General features: G+C 40.7%; 1 protein-coding gene across 1 annotated transcript in view; it reads right to left on the reverse strand.

The window, feature by feature from the left end:
* Nucleotides 1-22,185, reverse strand: part of TRIQK (triple QxxK/R motif containing) — a 136,903-nt gene that overhangs the window by 34,583 nt on the left and 80,135 nt on the right. The window contains exon 4 of the mRNA XM_044294335.1: nt 6,771-6,856. Within this exon, the coding sequence (XP_044150270.1) occupies nt 6,771-6,856 (86 nt within the window). The remainder of the gene's footprint in view (nt 1-6,770; nt 6,857-22,185) is intronic.

Consider the following 22,185-nt stretch of genomic DNA (forward strand, 5'->3'; position numbering starts at 1 on the left):
AGCACCACCCCTAACAACACCCAGATAGCTTATAGCTCCTCCCACCCAGATAGCTAAATAGACACTCCCCTATCACTGCCCCAACGCCCAGCTAGTTTATAGCTCCTGCCAACCAAACAGTTACATACACACTTTCCTATCACTACCCCAACAACGCCCAGCTAGTTTATAGCTCCTCCCACCAGCTAGTTACATAGACACTCCCCTATCACTGCCCCAACAAAACCCAGCTAGCTTATAGCTCCTCCCACCAGCTAGTTACATAGACACTCCCCTGTCACTACCCCAACAACACCAAGCTAGCTTATAGCTCCTCCCACCAGATAGTTACATACACACTCCCCTATCACTGCCCCAACAACGCCCAGCTAGTTTATAGCTCCTCCCACCCAGCTAACTACATGGGCACCTACTATCACTGCCTCTGTTGCTGCTTTGACACATCCATGGACATAACATCACAGGAAGTAAGAAAGAGCTGCATGGACATGGTCACTACAGCCCAGAATGGAAGGAGCAATAACAGCGACCTTTGTAAACGATTGTTTTAAAGAATATTTATGCAAACTAGAAAACCCTGTTAAAGTCAATAGATGCACTGAGGAATATGTTGTAATACTTTTTATATGCAAGTTTATACGTTTGGTGGAGAGCATAAGGCTTATATAAACAGGGACCTAACCTGTGCAAACCATGTGCCGTTTTGCATGACAAAACAGAAATTTGCAGCAAAAAATCACAATCTGTGTATGTGCCTTTACTATCTTCCATTTTACAGTAAACCAGTATATATTTTGTTTACTGTATAGAACAATTTTTTTTGTATACTTTTTTTTACATGCAATCCTATGGAAAACATATGCTAATCTGACAGCGGGGATCAGAAACTTTATTATGCCAAAAATATATATGTTCCCCCCCCCCCGGATGATTTTATGTCAGCGGGGTGCAGGGGGGGGCGGGTTGCGGGCGTTGAATAATCGTTGGTGGCCAGTGGGTATACCAGGGTGTCGGCACATTGCTGACACCCTGGTATAAACGGCTGACATCTGTGATGCGATGTCAGCCGTTTAACCCTGTACGGACCGCGGTATGGAAAAGGTTAACAGTAAGAGGGGGCTCCCTTTGCAGCCCCCAGACAGGATGGGGTCACAGAGGTAGGGAGCCCCCCTCCTTACCCTTCCCCGTCTGCGAAGTTGTGGCCACAACTGAGCAGACGGGGAAGGTCCTGAACAGATCTGTGCTAAAGGCATAGATCTATTCAGACAAAGTGTAAGTAAAATACAGTACAAAACACTATATAGTGTACTGTACTGTATTATACAGACATCAGACCCACTGGATCTTCAAGAACCAAGTGGGTCTGGGTAAAATAAAGTGAAAAAAAGGTACACATTTATCACTGATTAAAAATGAAAAATAAAAAAAATTCCCTACACATGTTTGGTATCGCCGCGTCCGTAACAACCTGATCTATAAAACGGTCATGTTACTTTACCCGAACGGTGAACGCCATAAAATAAAATAAAACTATGATAAAATTGAAATTTTGCCCACCTTACTTCCCAAAAAAGGTAATAAAAGTGATCAAAAAAGTCGCATGTACGCCAAAATTGTAACAATTAAACCGTCATCTCATCCCGCAAAAATCATACCCTACCCAAGATAATCGCCCAAAAACTGAAAAAACTATGGCTCTTAGACTATGGAAACACTAAAACATGATTTATTTTGTTTCAAAAATGAAATCATTGTGTAAAACTTACATAAATAAAAAAAAAAGTATACATATTAGGTATTGCCGCGTCCGTATCAACCGGCTCTATAAAAATATTACATGACCTAACCCCTCAGGTGACCACCGTAAAAAAATAAAATAAATAAAAAACGGTGTAAAAAAAGCCATTTTTTGTCATCTTACATCACAAAAAGTGTAATAGCAAGCGATCAAAAAGTCATATGCACCCCAAAATAGTGTCAATCAAACCGTCATCTCATCCTGCAAAAAATGAGACCCTACTTAAGATAATCGCCCCAAAACTGAAAAAACTATGGCTCTTAGACTATGGAGACACTAAAACATTTTTTTTTGTTTTAATAATGAAATCATTGTGTAAAACTTACATAAATAAAAAAAAATTGTATACATATTAGGTATCACCGCGTCCGTTACAACCTGCTCTATAAAATTACTACATGATCTAACCTGTCAGATGAATGTTGTAAATTAGAAAAAAACAAACGGTGCCAAAAAAGCTATTTCTTGTTACCTTGTCGCACAAAAAGTGTAATATAGAGTAGGGTTGTTGCGGGTATCGAAATTTCGATACCCAATCGATACTTTTGTCCCGGTATCGATACGATACCGGGATTTCAGTTTTTTCGATACTGGGTTGCGCTTCTGCGCAGTCTAGTATCTCTGAACATGAGCGCGCTGCTATCGGCGCGCTCATGTTCTCTCAGCAGCACGGGGAGAAGGAAGCTGTCCTCCCTCCCCCCTGTGCTGCTGCCACCAATGAGAAGAGAGGGGCGGGCGCACTGCGCCACTAATGAGAAGAGAAGGGCGGAGGAGGGGCGGGCGCACTGAGCCACCAATGATAGGACTATTCCCACACAGAGCGGCGCCCAGCGATGTCCCAGCACTCACCATTATTCCTGGGCGCCGCTCCGTTCGCCCGCAGTGCCCCATTACTGTCTCCTCTCCTGCTCCACATGCTGCTGATTACTATCGGAGCGATGGGAGGAGACATCAGCTTTACTAGTGGGCCCACTAGTGAAGCTGATGTCTCCTCCCATCGCTCCGTTAGTAATCAGCAGCATGTGGAGCAGGAGAGGAGACAGTAATGGGGCACTGCGGGCGAACGGAGCGGCGCCCAGGACTAATGGTGAGTGCTGGGACATCGCTGGGCGCCACTCTCTGTAGCCTAATAGTGAAAGTCTGGAGTCCCATATAAAGTAGTCAGTCTTTAACACAATACAGGAGGCGGGTGCCGGCAGCAGAATCGCATTGCCGGCACCCTGCCCCTGACAGGGAGCTGCGATCAGCGGCAGTTAACCCCTCAGGTGCGGCACCTAAGGGGTTAACTGCCGCTGATCTGCCAGTACCCGCCTCCTGTATAAAGGGGTAATTATCATTGGTGGTGCAGTGTGCCCCCCCTCAACCCCCCATCCCATTAAAATCATTGGTGGCACAGTGCACCGGCCCCTCTCAACCCCCCAGTATTAAAATCATTGGTGGCAGTGGGCACAGGGTCCTCTCCCCTCCCCCTCATTGGTGGTGCAGTGGCAGCTTCTGATCGGAGCCCCAGCTGTGTAAGCCTGGGGCTCTGATCGGTTACCATGGCAGCCAGGACGCTACAGAAGCCCTGGTTGCCATGGTAACATCCCTGATGCTGTGTGCACAAAGCACAGAGCAGCAGGGACAGTGTGAAGTCCTATTCACCCTGATAGAGATCTATCAGGGTGAATAGGACATGGGATGAAAGATCCCAGGTTCTAGCCCCTAAGGGGGAAATAGTTATAAATAAAAAGTGTAAAAAAAAAAAAAAATGTAAAAAAACCCCCCACCAAAATATGAAGTATAAATCACCCCCTTTTCCCAATTTCACATATAAAATAGATAAATAATAAACATATTACATATCGCCACATCAGAAAAGTCCAAACTATTAAAATCTAAAAAAAGAATCTAGGTGGTGAATGCCGGAACAGAAAATTTTTTATAAAAACTGCGCGATTCGCCATTTTTAAAAATGCGGAATGCACGTGGCTTTTTTGGTTTATTTTTTTCGCGTGGTATCGAATGGTATCGAGTATCGCAATACTTTTTTATGGTATCGAAACCGAATCAAAAATTTGGTATCGCAACAACTCTAATATAGAGCAACCAAAAATCATATGTACCCTAAACTAGTACCAACAAAACTGCCACCCTATCCCGTAGTTTCTAAAATGGGGTCACTTTTTTGGAGTTTCTACTCTAGGGGTGCATCAGGGGGGCTTCAAATGGGACATGGTGTCAAAAAAACCAGTCCAGCAAAATCTGCCTTCCAAAAACCGTATGGCATTCCTTTCCTTCTGCGCCCTGCCGTGTGCCCGTACAGCAGTTTACAACCACATATGGGGTGTTTCTGTAAACTACAGAATCAGGGCCATAAATAATGAGTTTTGTTTGGCTGTTAACCCTTGCTTTGTAACTGGAAAAAAAATATTAAAATGGAATATCTGCCAAAAAAAGTGAAATTTTGAAATTGTATCTCTATTTTCCATTAAAGCTTGTGCAACACCTAAAGGGTTAACAAAGTTTGTAAGAATCAGTTTTGAATACCTTGAGGGGTGTAGTTTCTTAGATGGGGTCACTTTTATGGAGTTTCTACACTAGGGGTGCATCAGAGGAGCTTCAAATGGGACATAGTGTAAATAAAACCAGTCCAGCAAAATCTGCCTTCCAAAAACCAAACGGCGCACCTTTAACTCTACGCCCCGCTGTGTGGCCGTACAGTAGTTTACGGCCACATATGGGGTGTTTCTGTAAACGGCAGAGTCAGGGCAATTAAGATACAATCTTGTTTGGCTGTTAACCCTTGCTTTGTTAGTAGAAAAAATTGGTTAAAATTGAAAATTAGGCAAAAAAAAATGAAATTCTTAAATTTCATCCCCATTTGCCAATAACTCTTGTGCAACACCTAAAGGGTTAATGAAGTTTGTAAAATCAGTTTTGAATACCTTGAGGGGTGTAGTTTCTAGAATAGGGTCATTTTTGGGTGGTTTATATTATGTAAGCCTCGCAAAGTGACTTCAGACCTGTAGTGGTCCCTAAAAATTGGGTTTTTGTAAATTTCTGAAAAATTTCAAGATTTGCTTCTAAACTTCTAAGCCTTGTAACATCCCCAAAAAATAAAATATCATTCCCAAAATAATTCAAACATGAAGTAGACATATGGGGAATGTAAAGTCATCACAATTTTTTGGGGTATTACTATGTATTACAGAAGTAGAGAAACTGAAACTTTGAAATTTGCAAATTTTTGGTAAATTATGTATTTTTTTATGCAAAAAAAAATATAAATTTTACTTCATTTTACCAGTGTCATGAAGTACAATATGTGACGAAAAAACATTCTCAGAATGGCCTGGATAAGTCAAAGTGTTTTAAAGTTATCAGCACTTAAAGTGACACTGGTCAGATTTGCAAAAAATGGCCTGGTCCTTAAGGTGAAATAAGGCTGTGTTCCTAAGGGGTTAAAGTGTACCCGAGTTTTCAAAAGTTTGCATAATGGCTGTGTTTGTTTGAACAATCATAACTGCGGAGGAACAGTTATATTTGGGCTTGCCCCTAATGTTTTTTTTTTCAGCCATATTATTCAGGTTTTATCTGCACAGCTAGATGCATTTCACTCAGCAGCAGGGAAAGCTTCCTACCTGCCAGCACTGTACTTTTTACTGTGTTTTTTTTTTTTATCGCTGGAGCTCACAGAACTGATATGGAGGGAGAAAAGGAGGGATAAATAACACTTACAGAAAGGCTGGAGACTACTGTGATGTTAAAGGAGTTGTCCTATCTGCACTGTTGACTAATCTTTCTCTGCCACAGCACCCTGCTTCCTGAATCTTCACGGGGCAGTTCAATGATTTGATCGATAGTACAGGCATTGGAGTGCTTGCCTGTACGGTGCGCTCCCAATACAACTACTAGTAGTTTCTGTTATCAGGGTCGCCAGCGCAGGACTCAAACAGGGTCTTCACAACTGCCAGGTTGCTCCAAGATGCCCAGGAGCTGTTTCGATTCGATTCTATGGAGCAGCAGAGAGGTGGCCGGGATGGTACATGGCGTGCACGTGCGAATATGTGCACTTCTGGGTTCCAGGCCACCACAGCCCAGCTCAAGGAACCTTAGACTCTGTGCAAGCCCGCTCACTACTGCAGTGGCTGAAACCCCTGACAAAGAGCAATAAACAAGGGGAAAGAAGAATTAGGAATAGGGAGAGAAGGAGGCCATATTGAAAATAACATGCATAGGGTAAGTTAATTATTATGCTAGAAGGAACAAAATGAAAGCAACTTTGCAGGATGGGACAACCCCTTTAAGAAGCAGTGTAGAAGCAGTTGTTTTCTCAGGCTCAGGAACTCATCATCCTCTGACATGCCCCATTTCCTCTCAGCCATCTTCTGAGTCTCTGTTACCAGGGACGGATCTTGCCTGACAACAGGCAGTGGACTGGAAGTGAGACCCCCTAGTGGCCATGATTTTGCAGCTTTTTTTCAGGCGCATGCAAGCAGATGTTTTAAATGAAGTGATTTAGAAATGTGCTAGTTACGCCATTCTCTATTAAATGAAATTGTGTGAAAGTACACTGACTCTTTATAGGTTACATAACACATTAAAAGAAATGCATAAGCTGTGCTTGTGTATCACCAAATCCAGAAGATTAATGAAGGCACAGCCTGATAATTACAGTACAAAAAAAAGAATACTGCAACTTTCTAAGTTCCTTCTTAGTGATATGAGTGAGTCACAATGGTGCTTGTAGTATTTAACACAAGGGCAATTGAAAAACCTTTGAATCCATTGTCGGCAGCAATTAGAGGGTTAATCGATGCCTTAAGTAAAGCAGCGCACGATAAATATTTTAGGTGCAGACACTGTACTCAGGGTTTGAAGTGTCATAAGCAATCTCTCTCAGAAATCAATATTCACACAGCACATCCTGGGGGAAAAGGGAAGCAGACATGCAGTGAAAGTTAATGTGAGTTATCAAATACATGTCTACCTTAATCCCGAATGCTGTTTTCTTGGCTTCTGCTTTTAGCCGCGTTGCTTTTAATACAGGCTTGTTTTTCTTGTAGTCTTGCCTTCCTAAAGTAGAAATACAATGAATAATTGATGACAAAATGTATACTCGTCATTATTTTAGTATTATCGATTCTTGTTTTTTTATTAATAAACGCACCAACGCAAACGCCTAATAATGTTCTGCCGTAATAAGCAGAGACACACAAGTATAGCAGGGGTATGCATCAAGTTCATAAAAAGTCACCATCCGGAAATCAAATCTATATATATCTAGCAATTCTAAAATGGATATGATAAGTGTGTACTTAAAGTGTTTGACCATTTTCTGCTAATATTTCTGAAATGGCAAACTAAAAAACGCTTAAAGCGAACCAGTCACAATAAAATGCAATCGGAATAGGGGATAGGATTGGGGATAGCTAACTGATCGGTGGGGGTCCAACCACTGGAATCTCCACTGATTGAGCGTGCGCCCTGCTGCTCCATTCATTGTGTAGGTCAGGATTTGGCAAACTTCGGTACTCCAGCTGTGGTAAAACTACGAGTCCCAGCATGCACACTTGCTTAGCTGTTTTTAGAACTCCCACAGCGGAGAATGGAGCATGCTTTGAGTTGTAGTCTCACCACATCTGGAGTGCCTAAGGTTGCTGACCCCTGCTCTAGGTGACAATCAGAGATAGACAAGAATAGTGCTTGGCCATTTCCGGTGGTCCTATAGAGAATAAATAGAGTGGCAGGAAGCATGCTTGACCAGATCGGAGGAATGGGACCCCTATTCTCGGGATCAGTGGAGGTCCCTGTGGTCGGATCCCTACCAATCAGTTATCCCCTATCCTGTGCATAGTGCATAACTTCAACTACTTTAAATCTCTGCTCTTTCTGAGCTCAAGACGTCCCATTCGGTTATTATCAGTGATTGGCAGCATTCTGTGTGTAATGGCGGAGTTAGGTGAGTGAATACATTTTTTCTGCTAGAATTAGGAAAAAATTGGCATCTACCTCATGGGGATTTTTTTTTGCCTTCCTTTGGATCAACTTGCAGAATAACAGGCTTTTTCAGCCTTACAAACGATGTTACTACAAACAATCGTTTACGGGATTGACGCAAAATCAGATTGAGTGAATTAAAGCAGAGGACAGACCAGCCTTTTCATGCAAAGACTATCATGTACAAGCTTGTTCACATGCGATCGTTAACTAGCTTAATCGAGGACAGTTGACTGTATTAGACAGCAACGATTTCCATAAAACACAAGTTTTTACATCAATTACATTGTCGAAAGAACACACAATGTACCTTTACATTACCACCATTGAATAACGACAAAACAATAATTCATTCGTTCACATAAACGGTTTTGGAACAATTGTTCAGTGGCTACATACATTAACATTGCACGATTAACAACCAACATGAATCATTAGCATTCAATCTGTTACAATTATCTGCTCGCCTAAATACTCCATAAGTGTGTATACAGAGATCAGTCACTGTGCACAACCCCATGTACAGCCAGGCTCAGAAAAAGCTGACTTAAAGGGATTATGCCATGATTAATGTAAAAAGTGAAAATCAGACATCAAATAGTACATGGCAATACATTTCTAACAAAGCTAGAACCAGCAGTGTACCTCACATGGATGCAGAGATCTCTCCATTCATTGCTCCAGTTGCTCTGATAGATTAATGGTTACCCATTCAGTACAGGATACAATTTAAACTGTTCATTCTCACCCATAAAGCTCTCCACAGCACACCCCTAGATCTCTTCCCTCATCTCTGTCTACCATGCTACCCATGCTTTCTGTTCAGCCAATCACTCACGACCGATATCCACCGTAATCCGAACCTCTCACTCCCGTATCCAAGACTTCCCTGGAGCTGCACCAGTTCTCTGAAATGCCCTGCCCCAAATAATTAGGTTAATTCACAACATCCACAGTTTTAGGCGCTCTCTCAAAATACATCTTCTAAGTTTAGCCTATCACATCCTCTGATCTAACTCCTCTCTATTCCCCGCTCCTCACACTACCCTTCAGCATCATTCTTCTGAACCTGATCCATCGTCAAATATCTACACTCAGAAGCACTACAGATTGGCTGGTGACAGGCTCCTGCATCTTTATATCTTCTCCCCTATTATGTTAAGACGACCTAACCATAGTACAACAAGCACTTGTTACCTTTTGTGTCACCCCTATCTCCTCATAGATTGTAAGCTCTTGCGAGCTTAAGAGTTGAAACGAAAAAACGCCACAAGTAACAACGATGGCATCAACAACGATGAGCTCGAAAAATGTTTTGAGCAGTGGAAAAAGCGTTTGTACAAAAGTATTGCTTCAAATAGAGAGTACTTTGAATTAAACTGTAATTTCAAAATGTACAAATAAATAGGCTCCTTTTATTAATGAATTCCTGTTTATTTTGGGTACCCCCTCGTATGTCTGTGTGATATATAACAGAATATGACATGACAGACACGACAAGTCACATGAACAGGCATCTCTACAGTCAACTATACATCACTTTATTTCTCTCTCATTAAACATAACATTCTCACTATAAATAACACAAACGATTATATAGAAATGTTTACAGCCCACAAAAGTCAAATGTACACTTATATGCAATTATTTAATCGGTCTGATGATGCTACCAAATGTTCCCAATAAATTTAGATTAACTAGAATTAGATCTCACATATGGGTGAGTGAAATATTACTTTGGCTACATTTCTGTAGAAAAGTTTTCAAGATCCAGTTGGGGATAGAAAGATAAGCAACGAACGCTAGTATAAAAAGGGTAATAATTAGTCACTTAGGGAGCCGGTTACCACCGAGCCCCATCTGCTTGCAGCTCACTGTTCCTGTACTGCGCTCCACATCTAGATGACAAATATAGGTCTTCTCACTTCTATCTCACGTCTCCCAAAATGAAATAAAATCCTTTGGACGTATTTTACCATTTTTCTTCAATGAGATATAGTATTAATGCATACAATTTATAACGTGTATTATAGCTGATAAGTCTTATAGACTATTAACCTCTTAAGAACACATTGTCAAGATGCAAAAATGGCTTACAACTTTAAGGACCAATTCAGTTCTTAAATCACCTTGAAGGGCTTACATAATAGAAACCACTCATAAATGACCTCATTTTAGAATCTACACCCATCAAATTATTCAAAACTGATTTTAGAAGCTTTATTAACCCTTTAGGAGTTTCACATAAATTAAAAGAAAATGGAGGTGAAATCTAAAATTTTCATATTTTTTTTTAGATTTTCATTTGAATCCATTTTTCTCCTGTAACACAGTAAGGGCTAACAGCAAAATAAACCACAATATTTATTACCCCGATTCTGTAGTTTACAGAAACATATATATGTGGCCATTAACTGCTGCACGGGCACATGGTACGACTAAGAAATAAAGGAGCACCATATGTAGTTTTTTTTGCGTGGTGTAGTGAGAGTTTTGACCAAACAAGCATTTTGTAGAATTTAGTGACCATATGCGATCGTAAAACCATTGTATGGACACACCACCAGTCTCAGAAAGGAAGGAGCGCCATTTTGCTTTTCGAAGGCAGATTTCGCTGGATTGGTTCTTGAGTGTCATGTTACATTTGCAGAGCCCCTGAAGTACCACTACAGTATAAAACCAAAAGAGACCGATCACTGGCTGCAGCAGTGACCTCAGTTGTGTTTACACATCATCACTAAAGTCAGTGATTTGCTGCAGTGATCACATGTCCTGTCAACAGAGACCAGCGGGGAAACCAAGGAAGCATCAACTTCGGAACAGTTGGGATGTGGTGAGGTGAATAGGACTCCTTTTATTATTTTACACCATTGTAAGTTATTTTTAAAAACAATTCTGACAAAAATTTTAATCATTAAGTTGGAGTAATTCGCTCTTATGTATCAAGCACTGAAACACATAAGAGAAAAAAAATATGGTGTACACAGCAAAAATTATATATCAATGTATTACTCAATAATTTCTTTGATATTTACAGACAAAAAGAAAAAAAAACACAACAAAACACTGTAGTCCTCTACTAAAGGGAGTGTATAATCAGAAAATGATCTATTGTCTAAATCAATTTTTTATAATAAACATTTATATTTTTGAATTTTTGGTGATTTTCTTAACATTTTTAAATGTCCCTGTGACGAAACCAACCTCGCCACAGTGTTTTGGAGGGGGCTGTTTGCCAGCCTCCTGCCCCAGGATTATGGCCCTTTGAGATACTTTTACTAACTTTTAAAACCCCTGAACCTATTCAAGTGAATTTTGGATGGGTTTGTCCCCAAGTTATACTGGTTGGGTTGATGTGGGTTATGTGTATGTACAATGTAGGCTCACGAAGTTGTGGCAATTTATGAGAGGTGTAACTTTTCAGCTTAGGAGATAGTTGGGTGATACAGAAATTTACTCAATTGTCTCCTAGACAGAGGGGAGGAATATGCTGGGTGTGTTTCTATTGTCCCATTGTGCCATTGTCCCATTGTGTGTTTAAATGGTGATGTCTGTCCTGTTGTCTCCACGTGTATTGGCGATTTCCCTTTGTCCTGAGAGATAATTGGATTGCTCCTCGGGTGTCTCCAGGGCAGAGAGGAGGAAACCATGATGCATTGTGGGGATGCGTTGTGTCTGTATCCTGAATTGCTACATATCTGTCCTGTGTCGCAGTCTCCCTTCTGGTCCCCTAGGGGCGTGAACGATTGGTTGCTGTACTTAAATTGTATGTGTTGTAATATATTGATTGGTTGTATTTCAAAACCCTGTGGGCAGTACTATGTTTGTGGTTTGTGAATAAAAGAGGCTGTACGTGCAAGTACAGTCAGTTCCTGTTTTAACCCTCAAGGTGAAGTGTCGTCTCATTCTTGGGGGAGGATTTATGGTATGCTGTTCCAGTTTGACTGCTAGGAGCGTAAACCTATTCGTATGGTTTCCTATTCCACTGTCTACAGCATTCATATGCTTGAGAGGATTTATATGCTTCTTAGGTTCGGTGATGGTGGTGTCTGCCAGAGTGCTTGGAGACCTCAGGAAACGTTAGGAGCATCCAGCAACGGAGGTACTCAGTCGGGTGCCAGGTGATCAGTTACAGTCCCTATCTATATATATATTTTTTTTTTAAGTCCTTAAATTCTGCAGTTTTCACACTGGCCACTAGGCCTAAAATATGTGAAGACATCCTGTTCTTGGAGAGCAGCCACGTGGGCCACAGACTAGGGTTGTCACGATACCAAAATTTAAATTTGATTTCGATACCATAAAAAAGTATTGCGATACTCGATACCATGCGAAAAAAATAAAACGTCAAAAAAGCCGTGTGCATTCCGCATTTTATGCAACGTCTGGCCATTAATCGAACAGTCCTATCCTATTTTTTGATCGGACAAAGTGACTAAAAAATGGCGAATCGCGCAGTTTTTTTATATTTTTTTCCCCGTTATGGCATTCACCGCATTGGAGATTTTTAAAAATATTTTAATAGTTTGGACTTTTCGGACATGGCGATATGTAATATGTTTATTTATTTATTGTTTATATATTTTATATATAAAATTGGGAAAGGAGGTTATTTATACTTAATAACTATTTCCCCCTTAGGGGCTAGAACCTGGGATCTTTTAATCCCTTGTCCTGTTCACCCTAATAGAGCTCTATTAGGCTGAATAGGACTTTACACTTCAGTAGCGTCCTGGCTGCCATGGTAACCGATTGGAGCCCTGTGATTACAATGCTGGTTCTCCGATCACAACTGCCACTGCCACCAATGATTGTAATACCGGCGGGGAGGGCGCACTGCGCCACCAATGTTTTTAATACGGGGGGGGGGGGGTGCACTGTGCCACTAATGAAGATAACTACTGCAATGTTAAATACAGATACAGGAGGCGGGTGCTAGCGGCAGAATCACGTAGCCGGCACCCAACCTCTATGACAGGGAGCTGTGATCAGCGGCAGTTAACCCCTCAGGTGCGGCCAGTTATCTTCATTGGTGGCGTAGTGGTATTCATTTACCAATTCAATTCAATACCGGTGCAACCCTACCACAGACACAAGAAACTGCAGGGGACCCCACTGACTTCTATGGGAGAGTTTTCTAGGCATGCTCTGTGACCTGTACAGAAGTCAGGAGGGAGGAGATAAACTATGCTATCACCTATTGTGAATGGTGGATCCTGTGTTGTATGTACATGGGTGATATCTGTCATTGTAATCCTTCCTGTGATGATAATGTGATGGCTACTGAAAAGTTATCTTTACAGAAGAGGATGGCTTAACATATTATTACTATTTTATTTTTAAGTATAGATACTGACATGGAAAATGAAGACAAAGATCACCAAAAAGTAAAAAAAAAAAGTTTAATGTAAAAACAAGATTTAAACAATAAATAATTTTTTGATGACACATTCCCTTTAAGGAAATAATAGCATTTTGGGTTCTATTCAAAAACATTTGAAATCAGGCAATGGCATGTATATTTATGCGTTTGTGTATGCGTAGCAAAAACCATACACTGCGCACACGTGTTTTCAGTTGATTATTTTAGTATTATACCTATGGAAAAGTCATTTAGACTTTGTACTGTAATTCTCGTCTGATGAGCTTTTGAACAGATACTTTTTATTTTTATTTTTTTCATTTTGAATACAAATTGAGATGATTTTACTGCAGTTTGTGGGAATATTCTCTTCTTAAGTCTGTATAATAGGTGCAAACACTAATCAGGGTGAGATGAGTGCTTTTCTTGTGGGGTATTAATAATAACTCCTGGAACGGTTAACCCACCAGAGACAATTCAACATCAAGAACTCGCAATCTCGTTTAAAAAGCTAAAGACTGGATCTTCAAAAGCACCTTGGTTTAATTAACATTTTTTCCAGACATAAAAAGTCTGAACATGGTAAATTAATTGGAAAGATAGCATATTGCTCTAATGTAGCAAACTTCAGGTACCTTCGGCATGTACAGGAACAGGGCAGCAAAATCTCTAAGTTCATAAATATTCACACAGACTGTTCTGCTAACTAAGCCTTTTATTATAGAAAATTCATGATACGAGTCCATACACTAACAGCATCTCTTCTAATGAAAGCCTTCAGAACGGGACCTGGTGTGGATGTGAATTTACAGGGGAAAAAAATGTACAATACATTTCAAGCAGTAACACAATAATTAAAAATAAGTGATTGGCAGTGATGCTGAGGACTGGTGATCAACGCCTTTAATGGTTTATCTGCTCATTTGGGATCCTTCTTGTGGCCAAGTGTTTCATTTGAATTGTTAATCTCCATTTCAAAAAATGAGTTGGAAATGGTCTCACCACTGTCCTCATTATATCAGCAGTAGGGCTGGGGGATTATGGCCAAAATCAAAATTGTGAAAAATTCAACCACTGTGACTCATTTTACTTCGATTATGATTAATGAACAATTATTTTTATTTTTTTTGCCTTCATACTTCACTGTCAATAGTTAGAACTGTGGGAGGAGACGGCCGCAGTAGAAACTGTGGGGGGAGGCGGACACAGTTGGTGCAGTAGGGGGCGGCAGACGCAGTTGGTGCAGTAGGGGGCGGCAGACGCAGTTGGTGCAGTAGGGGGAGGCAGACACAGTTGGTGCGGTGGGGGGAGGCGGACACAGTTGGTGCAGTAGGGGGAGGCGGGCACGGTTGATGCGGTGGGAGAAGGCAGCTGCAGTTGGAATGGTGGATGAAAGCGGGCACAGTTTTGATGCAGTAGAGGGAGGCGGACACAGTTGGTGCGGTGGGGGGAGGCGGACACAGTTGGTGCGGTGGGGGGAGGCGGACACAGTTGGTGCGGTGGGGGGAGGCAGACACAGTCGGTACGGTGGGCGGAGGTGGATGCAGTTGGTGCTGGGGGAGGCGGGCGCGGTTGATGCGGTGGGAGAAGGCAGCTGCAGTTGGAATGGTGGGTGAAAGCGGGCACAGTTTTGATGCAGTAGGGGGAGGCGGACACAGTTGGTGCGGTGGGGGGAGGCGGACACAGTTGGTGCGGTGGGGGGAGGCGGACACAGTTGGTGCGGTGGGGGGAGGCGGACACAGTTGGTGCGGTGGGGGGAGGCGGACACAGTTGGTGCGGTGGGGGGAGGCGGACACAGTTGGTGCAGTGGGGTTAAGCGGTTGCAGTTAATGTGAGTGGAGGAGCCTGAGAAAAACATCTAAAGAGAAGGGAAAGGAGACTCAGTAGAGCAGTGCCACCTGTAACCAGAATAATTAAAATAATTGACATGGGCAAGATTATGTTGATCAGGCCATTTTTTGTGGGTTGGATGAGGGTCCAATAATTTCCATGGGCCCGCAAAAGATGCAGAGAGCACACTTTGTGCTGTCCATAACCGGTCATCCGTTCCGCAGCCCCACAAACAATAATCATAAAAAAAGATACAACAATATCCCACTCTTCTCTGTTTTGCAGACAAGAATAGGACATTTCTAAAAGAGTTTTAAAAAATGGTGGCATGCACATGGCTGGGAATCCGTGTTTTGTGGATCCACAGACCATAAAACAGATATGGTCGTGTACATGAGGCCTTAATCAGACTTAATTTTGGTTTCAGTTTTTCATTTTTATTTTTCATCAATTAACTTATCTGATGTTCCACTGAAACAGCGCTGATAGGTGCTAGCGCGACAATAATTACTTCTTGTACGTTAAGCAGCGTTCCCTTCTCAACAGACTGAGGCTAGCATACCTATGATACATGAAGTCAGTATTTAAAAAGCATGATCCATGCTGGCCAATCAGAAGAGAGAAACACAATGCTTAGGATACTGTAAACATCTTAGATCAGGTTGGTTGTGATGGCGTCCAGTGCTCAGCAACATTAAAATGGGACATCTATTGTCCTAACTGTCCTGTGCATGATATTCTAAATTACGGTTTTGGTCCAAGATGCTAGTAAATTCATTTTATGTGATGATAAGCAATGTGGACCAGTGGAAAAAAAAAAAACACAATTCCGCCGCAGTTTTACGAGTTTTATTTTTACAGCGTTCACTATGCAGTAAAACTGGCACTACCACATATGTAAGTTTTTCTTGCGTTTTAATATTGAAAAAAATTAATAAATAACTCATAGCCGTATTCTGACCTCCATAAGGCCTCATGCACACGACCGTTGTTGTGTCCTTTGTCCATTGTTCCGTTTTCCGTGATTTTCTGCGGACCCATTGACTTTCAATGGGTCCGTGGAAAACTTGGCTAATGCACCGTTTGTCACCCGCGTCCGTGATCCGTGTTTCCAGTCCGTGAAAAAAATAGGACCTGTCCTATTTTTTTCACGGACAACGGTTCGCGGACCCATTCAAGTCAATGGGTCCGTGAAAAAACACGGATGCACACAAGATTGTCATCCGCGTCCGTTTTTTTCCTATCTTTTGCATGGCAAACTAAACATGGCAAACTAAACTTAGATTATTTTTTTACTTTCCTTCATGTTTGGAGATCCTCCAAAAATAAAAGGAAGACACACGGAAACAAAAACGGACACGGATCACGGAACAACAGAACCCCTAATACTGTCGTGTGCATGAGGCCTAACTTTTTTTTATAGTTATGTCTATGGAAATGTGTGAGGGCTCATTTTTTGCGGGACGATCTGTAGTTTTTGCAAATATTATTTTGGGGTGTGTATAATTCTTCGATCACTTGTTATTAAAAAAAAATTGTGAAGTAAAGTGATGCAAAAAATGTCGAATTGTCCGATTTTATAAAAAATAATTCTGTTACGCCATTCACTGTATAAGTTTTTTATATTTTAAAAGTATGGGCGTTTTCACATGTGACGATGCCCATGGTGTAATTTAATTCTTTTTATTGTCCATTTATTTTTATTTTGGGGAAAGGGGGGTGATTTGAATTATGTTTTTATTTTATTTTTTATTTATAGTAATAATAATAATAATAATAATAATAATAATAAGAATAATAATAATAATTCGTGGATCTCTGCCAGGGGAAAGCATTCCTGACCCAGAAGCACACGCTTCCGGGTTTTAGCACTCTCAGATGCCGTGGTCACATTTGTATGAAACAGCAGGCACTCAGCGGCTATGGCACTAGCTCTGCTCCAGACCAGGCACCATCTTTAAAGACTGGACATATGCCGTACATGTATGGTGGATGTCAGGAAGGGGTTAATAGATTCAGGCTTCATGCACACAAATGGATGCATTTTGGTGTGCAATGTTAATATCATGACCCACAATGCAAGTCAATGGGGACAAATCTGTTTAACTCTGACACTATCTGACACAATAGAAAACGGATCCGTCCCCCACTGACTCTCAATGGAATTCATGATGGATCCGTCTTGGGTATGTTAAAGATAATACAACCGGATCCATTCATAACGGATGCAGATGGTTGTATTATCAGTAATGGAAGAGTTTTTGCTGAGCCCTGCTGGATCCAGCAAAAACGCTTGCGTGAAAGTAGACTTAGGACTTCCTAGTGTCTGCTCCAGAGCTCAGCTGGTGGTGGCGTTTTCTAAATATGCTCTGCGACCTGTGTAGAGGTCATTGTGCAGGGAGGGAGGGTGGATAAGTTAGTTATGACCATCACCTATTAGGAATGGATAGATCCAATGTTATTTTTATGTGGTCTATCTAGTTATGGTCCGTTGTAGCGGAATAAATAAAATAATTCTTAGATAACCCGAACCTTGTATGCCGAAACACAAGTTTGCGTATCCCTAGTTATATCTCATTGTAATTTTGCCTGTAACAATGAGACAACTGCTCAAAAGCAATTATCACAGAAAAGGACTTGTCAGTATATTATTATGCTTAGCGGCTATTGAAAAACAGCAGGATTTTAAGACTTATCTTTTTTTAAATATAAATAGTGACATGAAGAAATAACAAAAAATTGTTATAGTATAACTGTTTTTTTGGTTTATTTTTAATATTGTGTAGGGACAAGGATGTTAAACATTTTTGTAATGTACTTTAAAAGGGAAATACGTTTTTTCTACTAGAAAACACGGTGTGAAGAAACAGTTGCTAAGGATAATCTGTCTTCACTTCAGTCTGCAGAAGACGCCTGTGTGTAACAGACAGAGAATTCCAGCCGCCGCTTGTCACTACGTCAGTCCTTTATGGACGTGTGGCCTAACTATCACTGCCCACCCCCTGCCTATCCCACTTGTTACACGCAGGCGTCTTCAGTGCTCAGTAGCTACTGAAGACTGAAGACAGACTCTCCTTAGTAACGCTCAGTTACAGCTTTCAAGGAAGACTCTAAACGGAAACGACAGTCACACTTTAAAAGGAACTCAATCTAGATATATTTTTATTAATAATTAAAAACAGATAGCAACACATACTCAATAATTTGTAAATAGCTTTTAATTTTTTACTTTTATTTTGCCTGAGCTGCTGTTAACAGCATTCAGAGATGTGCTTTACAGCAGCCACAGGTACAAAGGACAGGGAGATGAGCGATTCACTTCTATTGGAGAGTTTTTTTTAGTCAAGCTATATGACCAGTGCAGAGATCATTGTGCAGGGAGGGGCAGTACATAAGCTGTGACCATCATCTGTTGTGAATTGTTATCTGTTTATACGTGTTATCGGTCATTATAATCCTGTCTGTGATGATAATAAGATAACTGCTGAAACGCCATCTCTACAGGACATGAACTATCTGCCTATTGTTACTTAGTGGGCAGTCTAAAGAAAAATGAAGGAATTTAGGATTTTTTTGAAACATAGTGATATAGAAGAAAATTATCAGGAACTCTTAAAATGTTTTATATAAAACCACGATTTAAACATGAGTTGATTTTCTATTGACACATTTCCCTAACATAACTAAGAAACCATTTTACTATAGCACATTCCCCACAGTTTTTACAATTCACTATTCTACTCCCACAAAGCATCACTGTAATCATCCAGGGATTAAGCCTTTCAAGTAACATACGGTAAAATCCCGCGCAACATCATCAAGAGATAAATGTATTTTTGTTGCCACACAGTCGTCTGTAACCTCTGCTTATTTAGACAAAATTACGGGTGTCTAATGGCTTCTAGCAAGGAGCCTTAGAATTTATCAGTCTCCACCAGAGGCTCACTGCCTCCTCGCCATTTCTTCACATTGCTGTCCAGATCTCATTATCATGTGAATATCTAGTTATTGTTTTATGAATGTTCATATTTCAAAGCTTTCCTCTATGCTTTTCCTCAGCAGACTTTACAATATCCAACCTCATTATCATCATGTGGCAGGGCTGCTTTCCGCCTGCATTTTCTGCTTTAAAAATTAATGCATTGCTATTTTCTGAATACTGCTTAAGCTTCTTATGAGCACATTATGCTATCAAACAGACGCATGCAGAAAGGCTTCCTAAACTGTTGTTCTTTCAATGAAAATACAGCTGGTTCCGCATGAAAGACATGTCTTTTCACCTGCAAATGGGTTAGCTGCTATATTTATTTTTCCCCTTTCTGCTGGTCTTTTATGTGCCAGTAAATCTTTAATTTCCTTAAACTTTAAATGAAATGTGTGCAATCATAATTCTATGTGAAGAGCGTACGGATGAGTTTGTGCAGATGTTTTTGTAAAGGAAAAGAAGGCTTCTGCATCCACAACAGTAACCCAAAACTGGATCTGTGTACAGTTGGGTGACAACGCCTATGGGTACTAAAATGGTTGGCATTAAACGGGATTTCCAGGAGTGGATTACTGATGACCTGTCCTCGTGGTTAGTTATTGGAGATGAGAGAATCGAATACGACAAAGTTGAATTCAATCTGCATTTCAGGATAAATTTGATTTGCGGCGAAGCCGAATTTCCTCGTGCTTTGTGGTAGCAAATCATTCTAACCTGAAATAGTGTAAAAAACAAAAAAATATGATACTTACTGCCTCCATTTGCTCACGACGGGCCAGCCGCCATCTTGATTGAAGATCTCGGCCGAAATCCCATGCATAGTGACGTATGACGTTACCGCGCCGACCGGCGTGACGACATCATCTGGGGCCGCGCAAGATTTCGTGCAAGTGCTTCAAGCAAGATGGCAGGCGCCGGTCTGGCCTGTTCATTTTACACTGTATTATTACTCTCAGATACCGTGATCATGTATGAATGCGGCACATTGAAAATGATTTGCCATGAGATTTTCCAGAGTGCAGTGTCTTCATAGGTGTCTCTTATGAAGGTCTGGTTTCATACCCCCTGCAACCTGGCTCCCCCTTCTGGTGGAGACAAAGTTAGACACCGAGGCTGAGTTCAGGCAGACGTGTAGGTGGCAGCACACACAAATGCTGGAGCACACACTATAGAACTATGGCCCGTAACTCTTGAAGGGCTTTCTGGCTTGGAGGATTGAGAAATAGCTTGAGGTCTTTCTCCTTTTGGCCCAATAATACATGTCATCAAACATCTACTGGATTGTTATCTCTTTGGATAACGTACATTGTGCTTGTGCTGCAGTTATTGCCATGCAGCCAAGAACCACACGATAAAAACATACATATTTTTGAGGCAATTACAGGTAGGGACTCATTCAGATGGCCATATGCTGTCCACAAAAATGCATATAAAGTTTTTTTTCAAATAGTTCAGCCTGTCCGCAAAAAAACTAATTGCAGTCTGCATTTTTGCGGACCCATAGACTTTAATCTATGGGTCCTGATTTTCACTGACCAGTATAAAACATGTTTTATTTGTTTCGCAGAGCACTAGAACGAAGAAAAGGGCCCCATAGAATTCAATGGGTCTGCATCTAATCCACAAAAAAAGCAGATCCGCATTTCTGCGGACAGAATACGGCCATCTGAATGAGCCCTAAACCACGCGGTTTTATGGGCTTCACCTGTACTCTCAGGGAAACCGCAGCAAGTCATGGTACAACCATGTGTGATTTTAACAAACACCACAGCACAGCCGAAATGTGTGAATGTACTTTTATACTTGTATCTTGTTTTAGGTAGATGTTTTACTATAAAAATATGATGATTACAATGTGTTATCATAAGATATTTGTTTAGCTAAAATAATAATACATTGTAATGATAATGATATTTTAGTCCCCGGATTGGGAAACATTGATAAATATGGGTAGCTACATTATGTACAGTGACGTACTACTGAAATCTGCTACTGTACTAATGATAGTACAATCACAAATTATATTAATATATTATTAATATAAATTATTAGCCTAAAAACACCAGAAACTGTATGAATCCTGTTATTTTATAAGCATAAAATCAGAATTCTTAAATTACAGTGGGATGTGTAGAATTGCACATTGCATAGCATTAACCCCCCGTATGCCATCGTTACCAGGCAATTTTTGATTGTTGCATTCCAGAAGCTATTATTATTAATTGTTTTTGTCGATGTAGCCGTATGAGGGCTTGTTGTTTGTGGGCCAAGTTGTAGTTTTTTATTGGCACCATTTGGGATACACATAATCAATGATTAACTTTTATTAACTCTTTCTGGGGAGGAATGGAAAAAAACATCAATACCACCTACATCTTTTTTTGTTATACAAGAATAAAGAGCAGTAATATTTGCTCCTCATAAGGTTAGGATCAGGAAAACTGCTGAACTTAACATGGATGGAAATAAAGTTTTTTAACAGGCACCATTACACACACACACTCACAACAACATACAAAATTCATGAAATCATGCGTTTCCATTAATTGGAAAATGAAGAAAAAAACACATGTAATGAATGTACAACAGCTTCAGTTTGACAATCTTATAGTAATTAATGTGAAACAGTAATATTGTGGTCTCGAAAACACTAAACTAGTAACCACAATTTAATGAGATTTTTCATACTTGACAGATTAGTGTCTTGTTAGATTATGCGAATCAAGTGCATTTAGCAGGTTTTAACAGCGATCTGAAAAGCACGCGATTCTTAGCACAACTATCGAAAGAAAGTCATCAATTGTTGAAGTGTAGAGTCTAATACAATGTAATGGATTTAAAGGGAATTTTTATGCTATCTAATATGAGGGCAGCATAAAGAAGTGACAGAGACCCCAATGAAAATGTTGTGTAGTCTTATTCTTATTGACCCCATCATTTTCTTAAAATCAGTACTAGGCAGCTTCAGCGCGAGCCCAGCACAGAGCCTGCACTGGAGCTGCTCACTACAGAGAGCATGAGCTCCTCTTTTTTTTTTTTTTTTTCTTCTTCCGAGGTCTGTTTGCAACTTCTGATACTTTTTACATAATATGCAATTAGGCCTTTGGTGCAATTAGGGCATAACCATTGCTCTTGTAGCACCCAAGCTCTGCTTCTTTCTGTTGTCAGCCTCTTCCAAGCAGGTGGCAGGGGAGAGCAATGCAAAGCTGCATCTAATAGAATACACTG

Source organism: Bufo gargarizans, chromosome 5 (genome assembly GCF_014858855.1).
Source record: "Bufo gargarizans isolate SCDJY-AF-19 chromosome 5, ASM1485885v1, whole genome shotgun sequence".
NCBI lineage: Eukaryota > Metazoa > Chordata > Amphibia > Anura > Bufonidae > Bufo > Bufo gargarizans.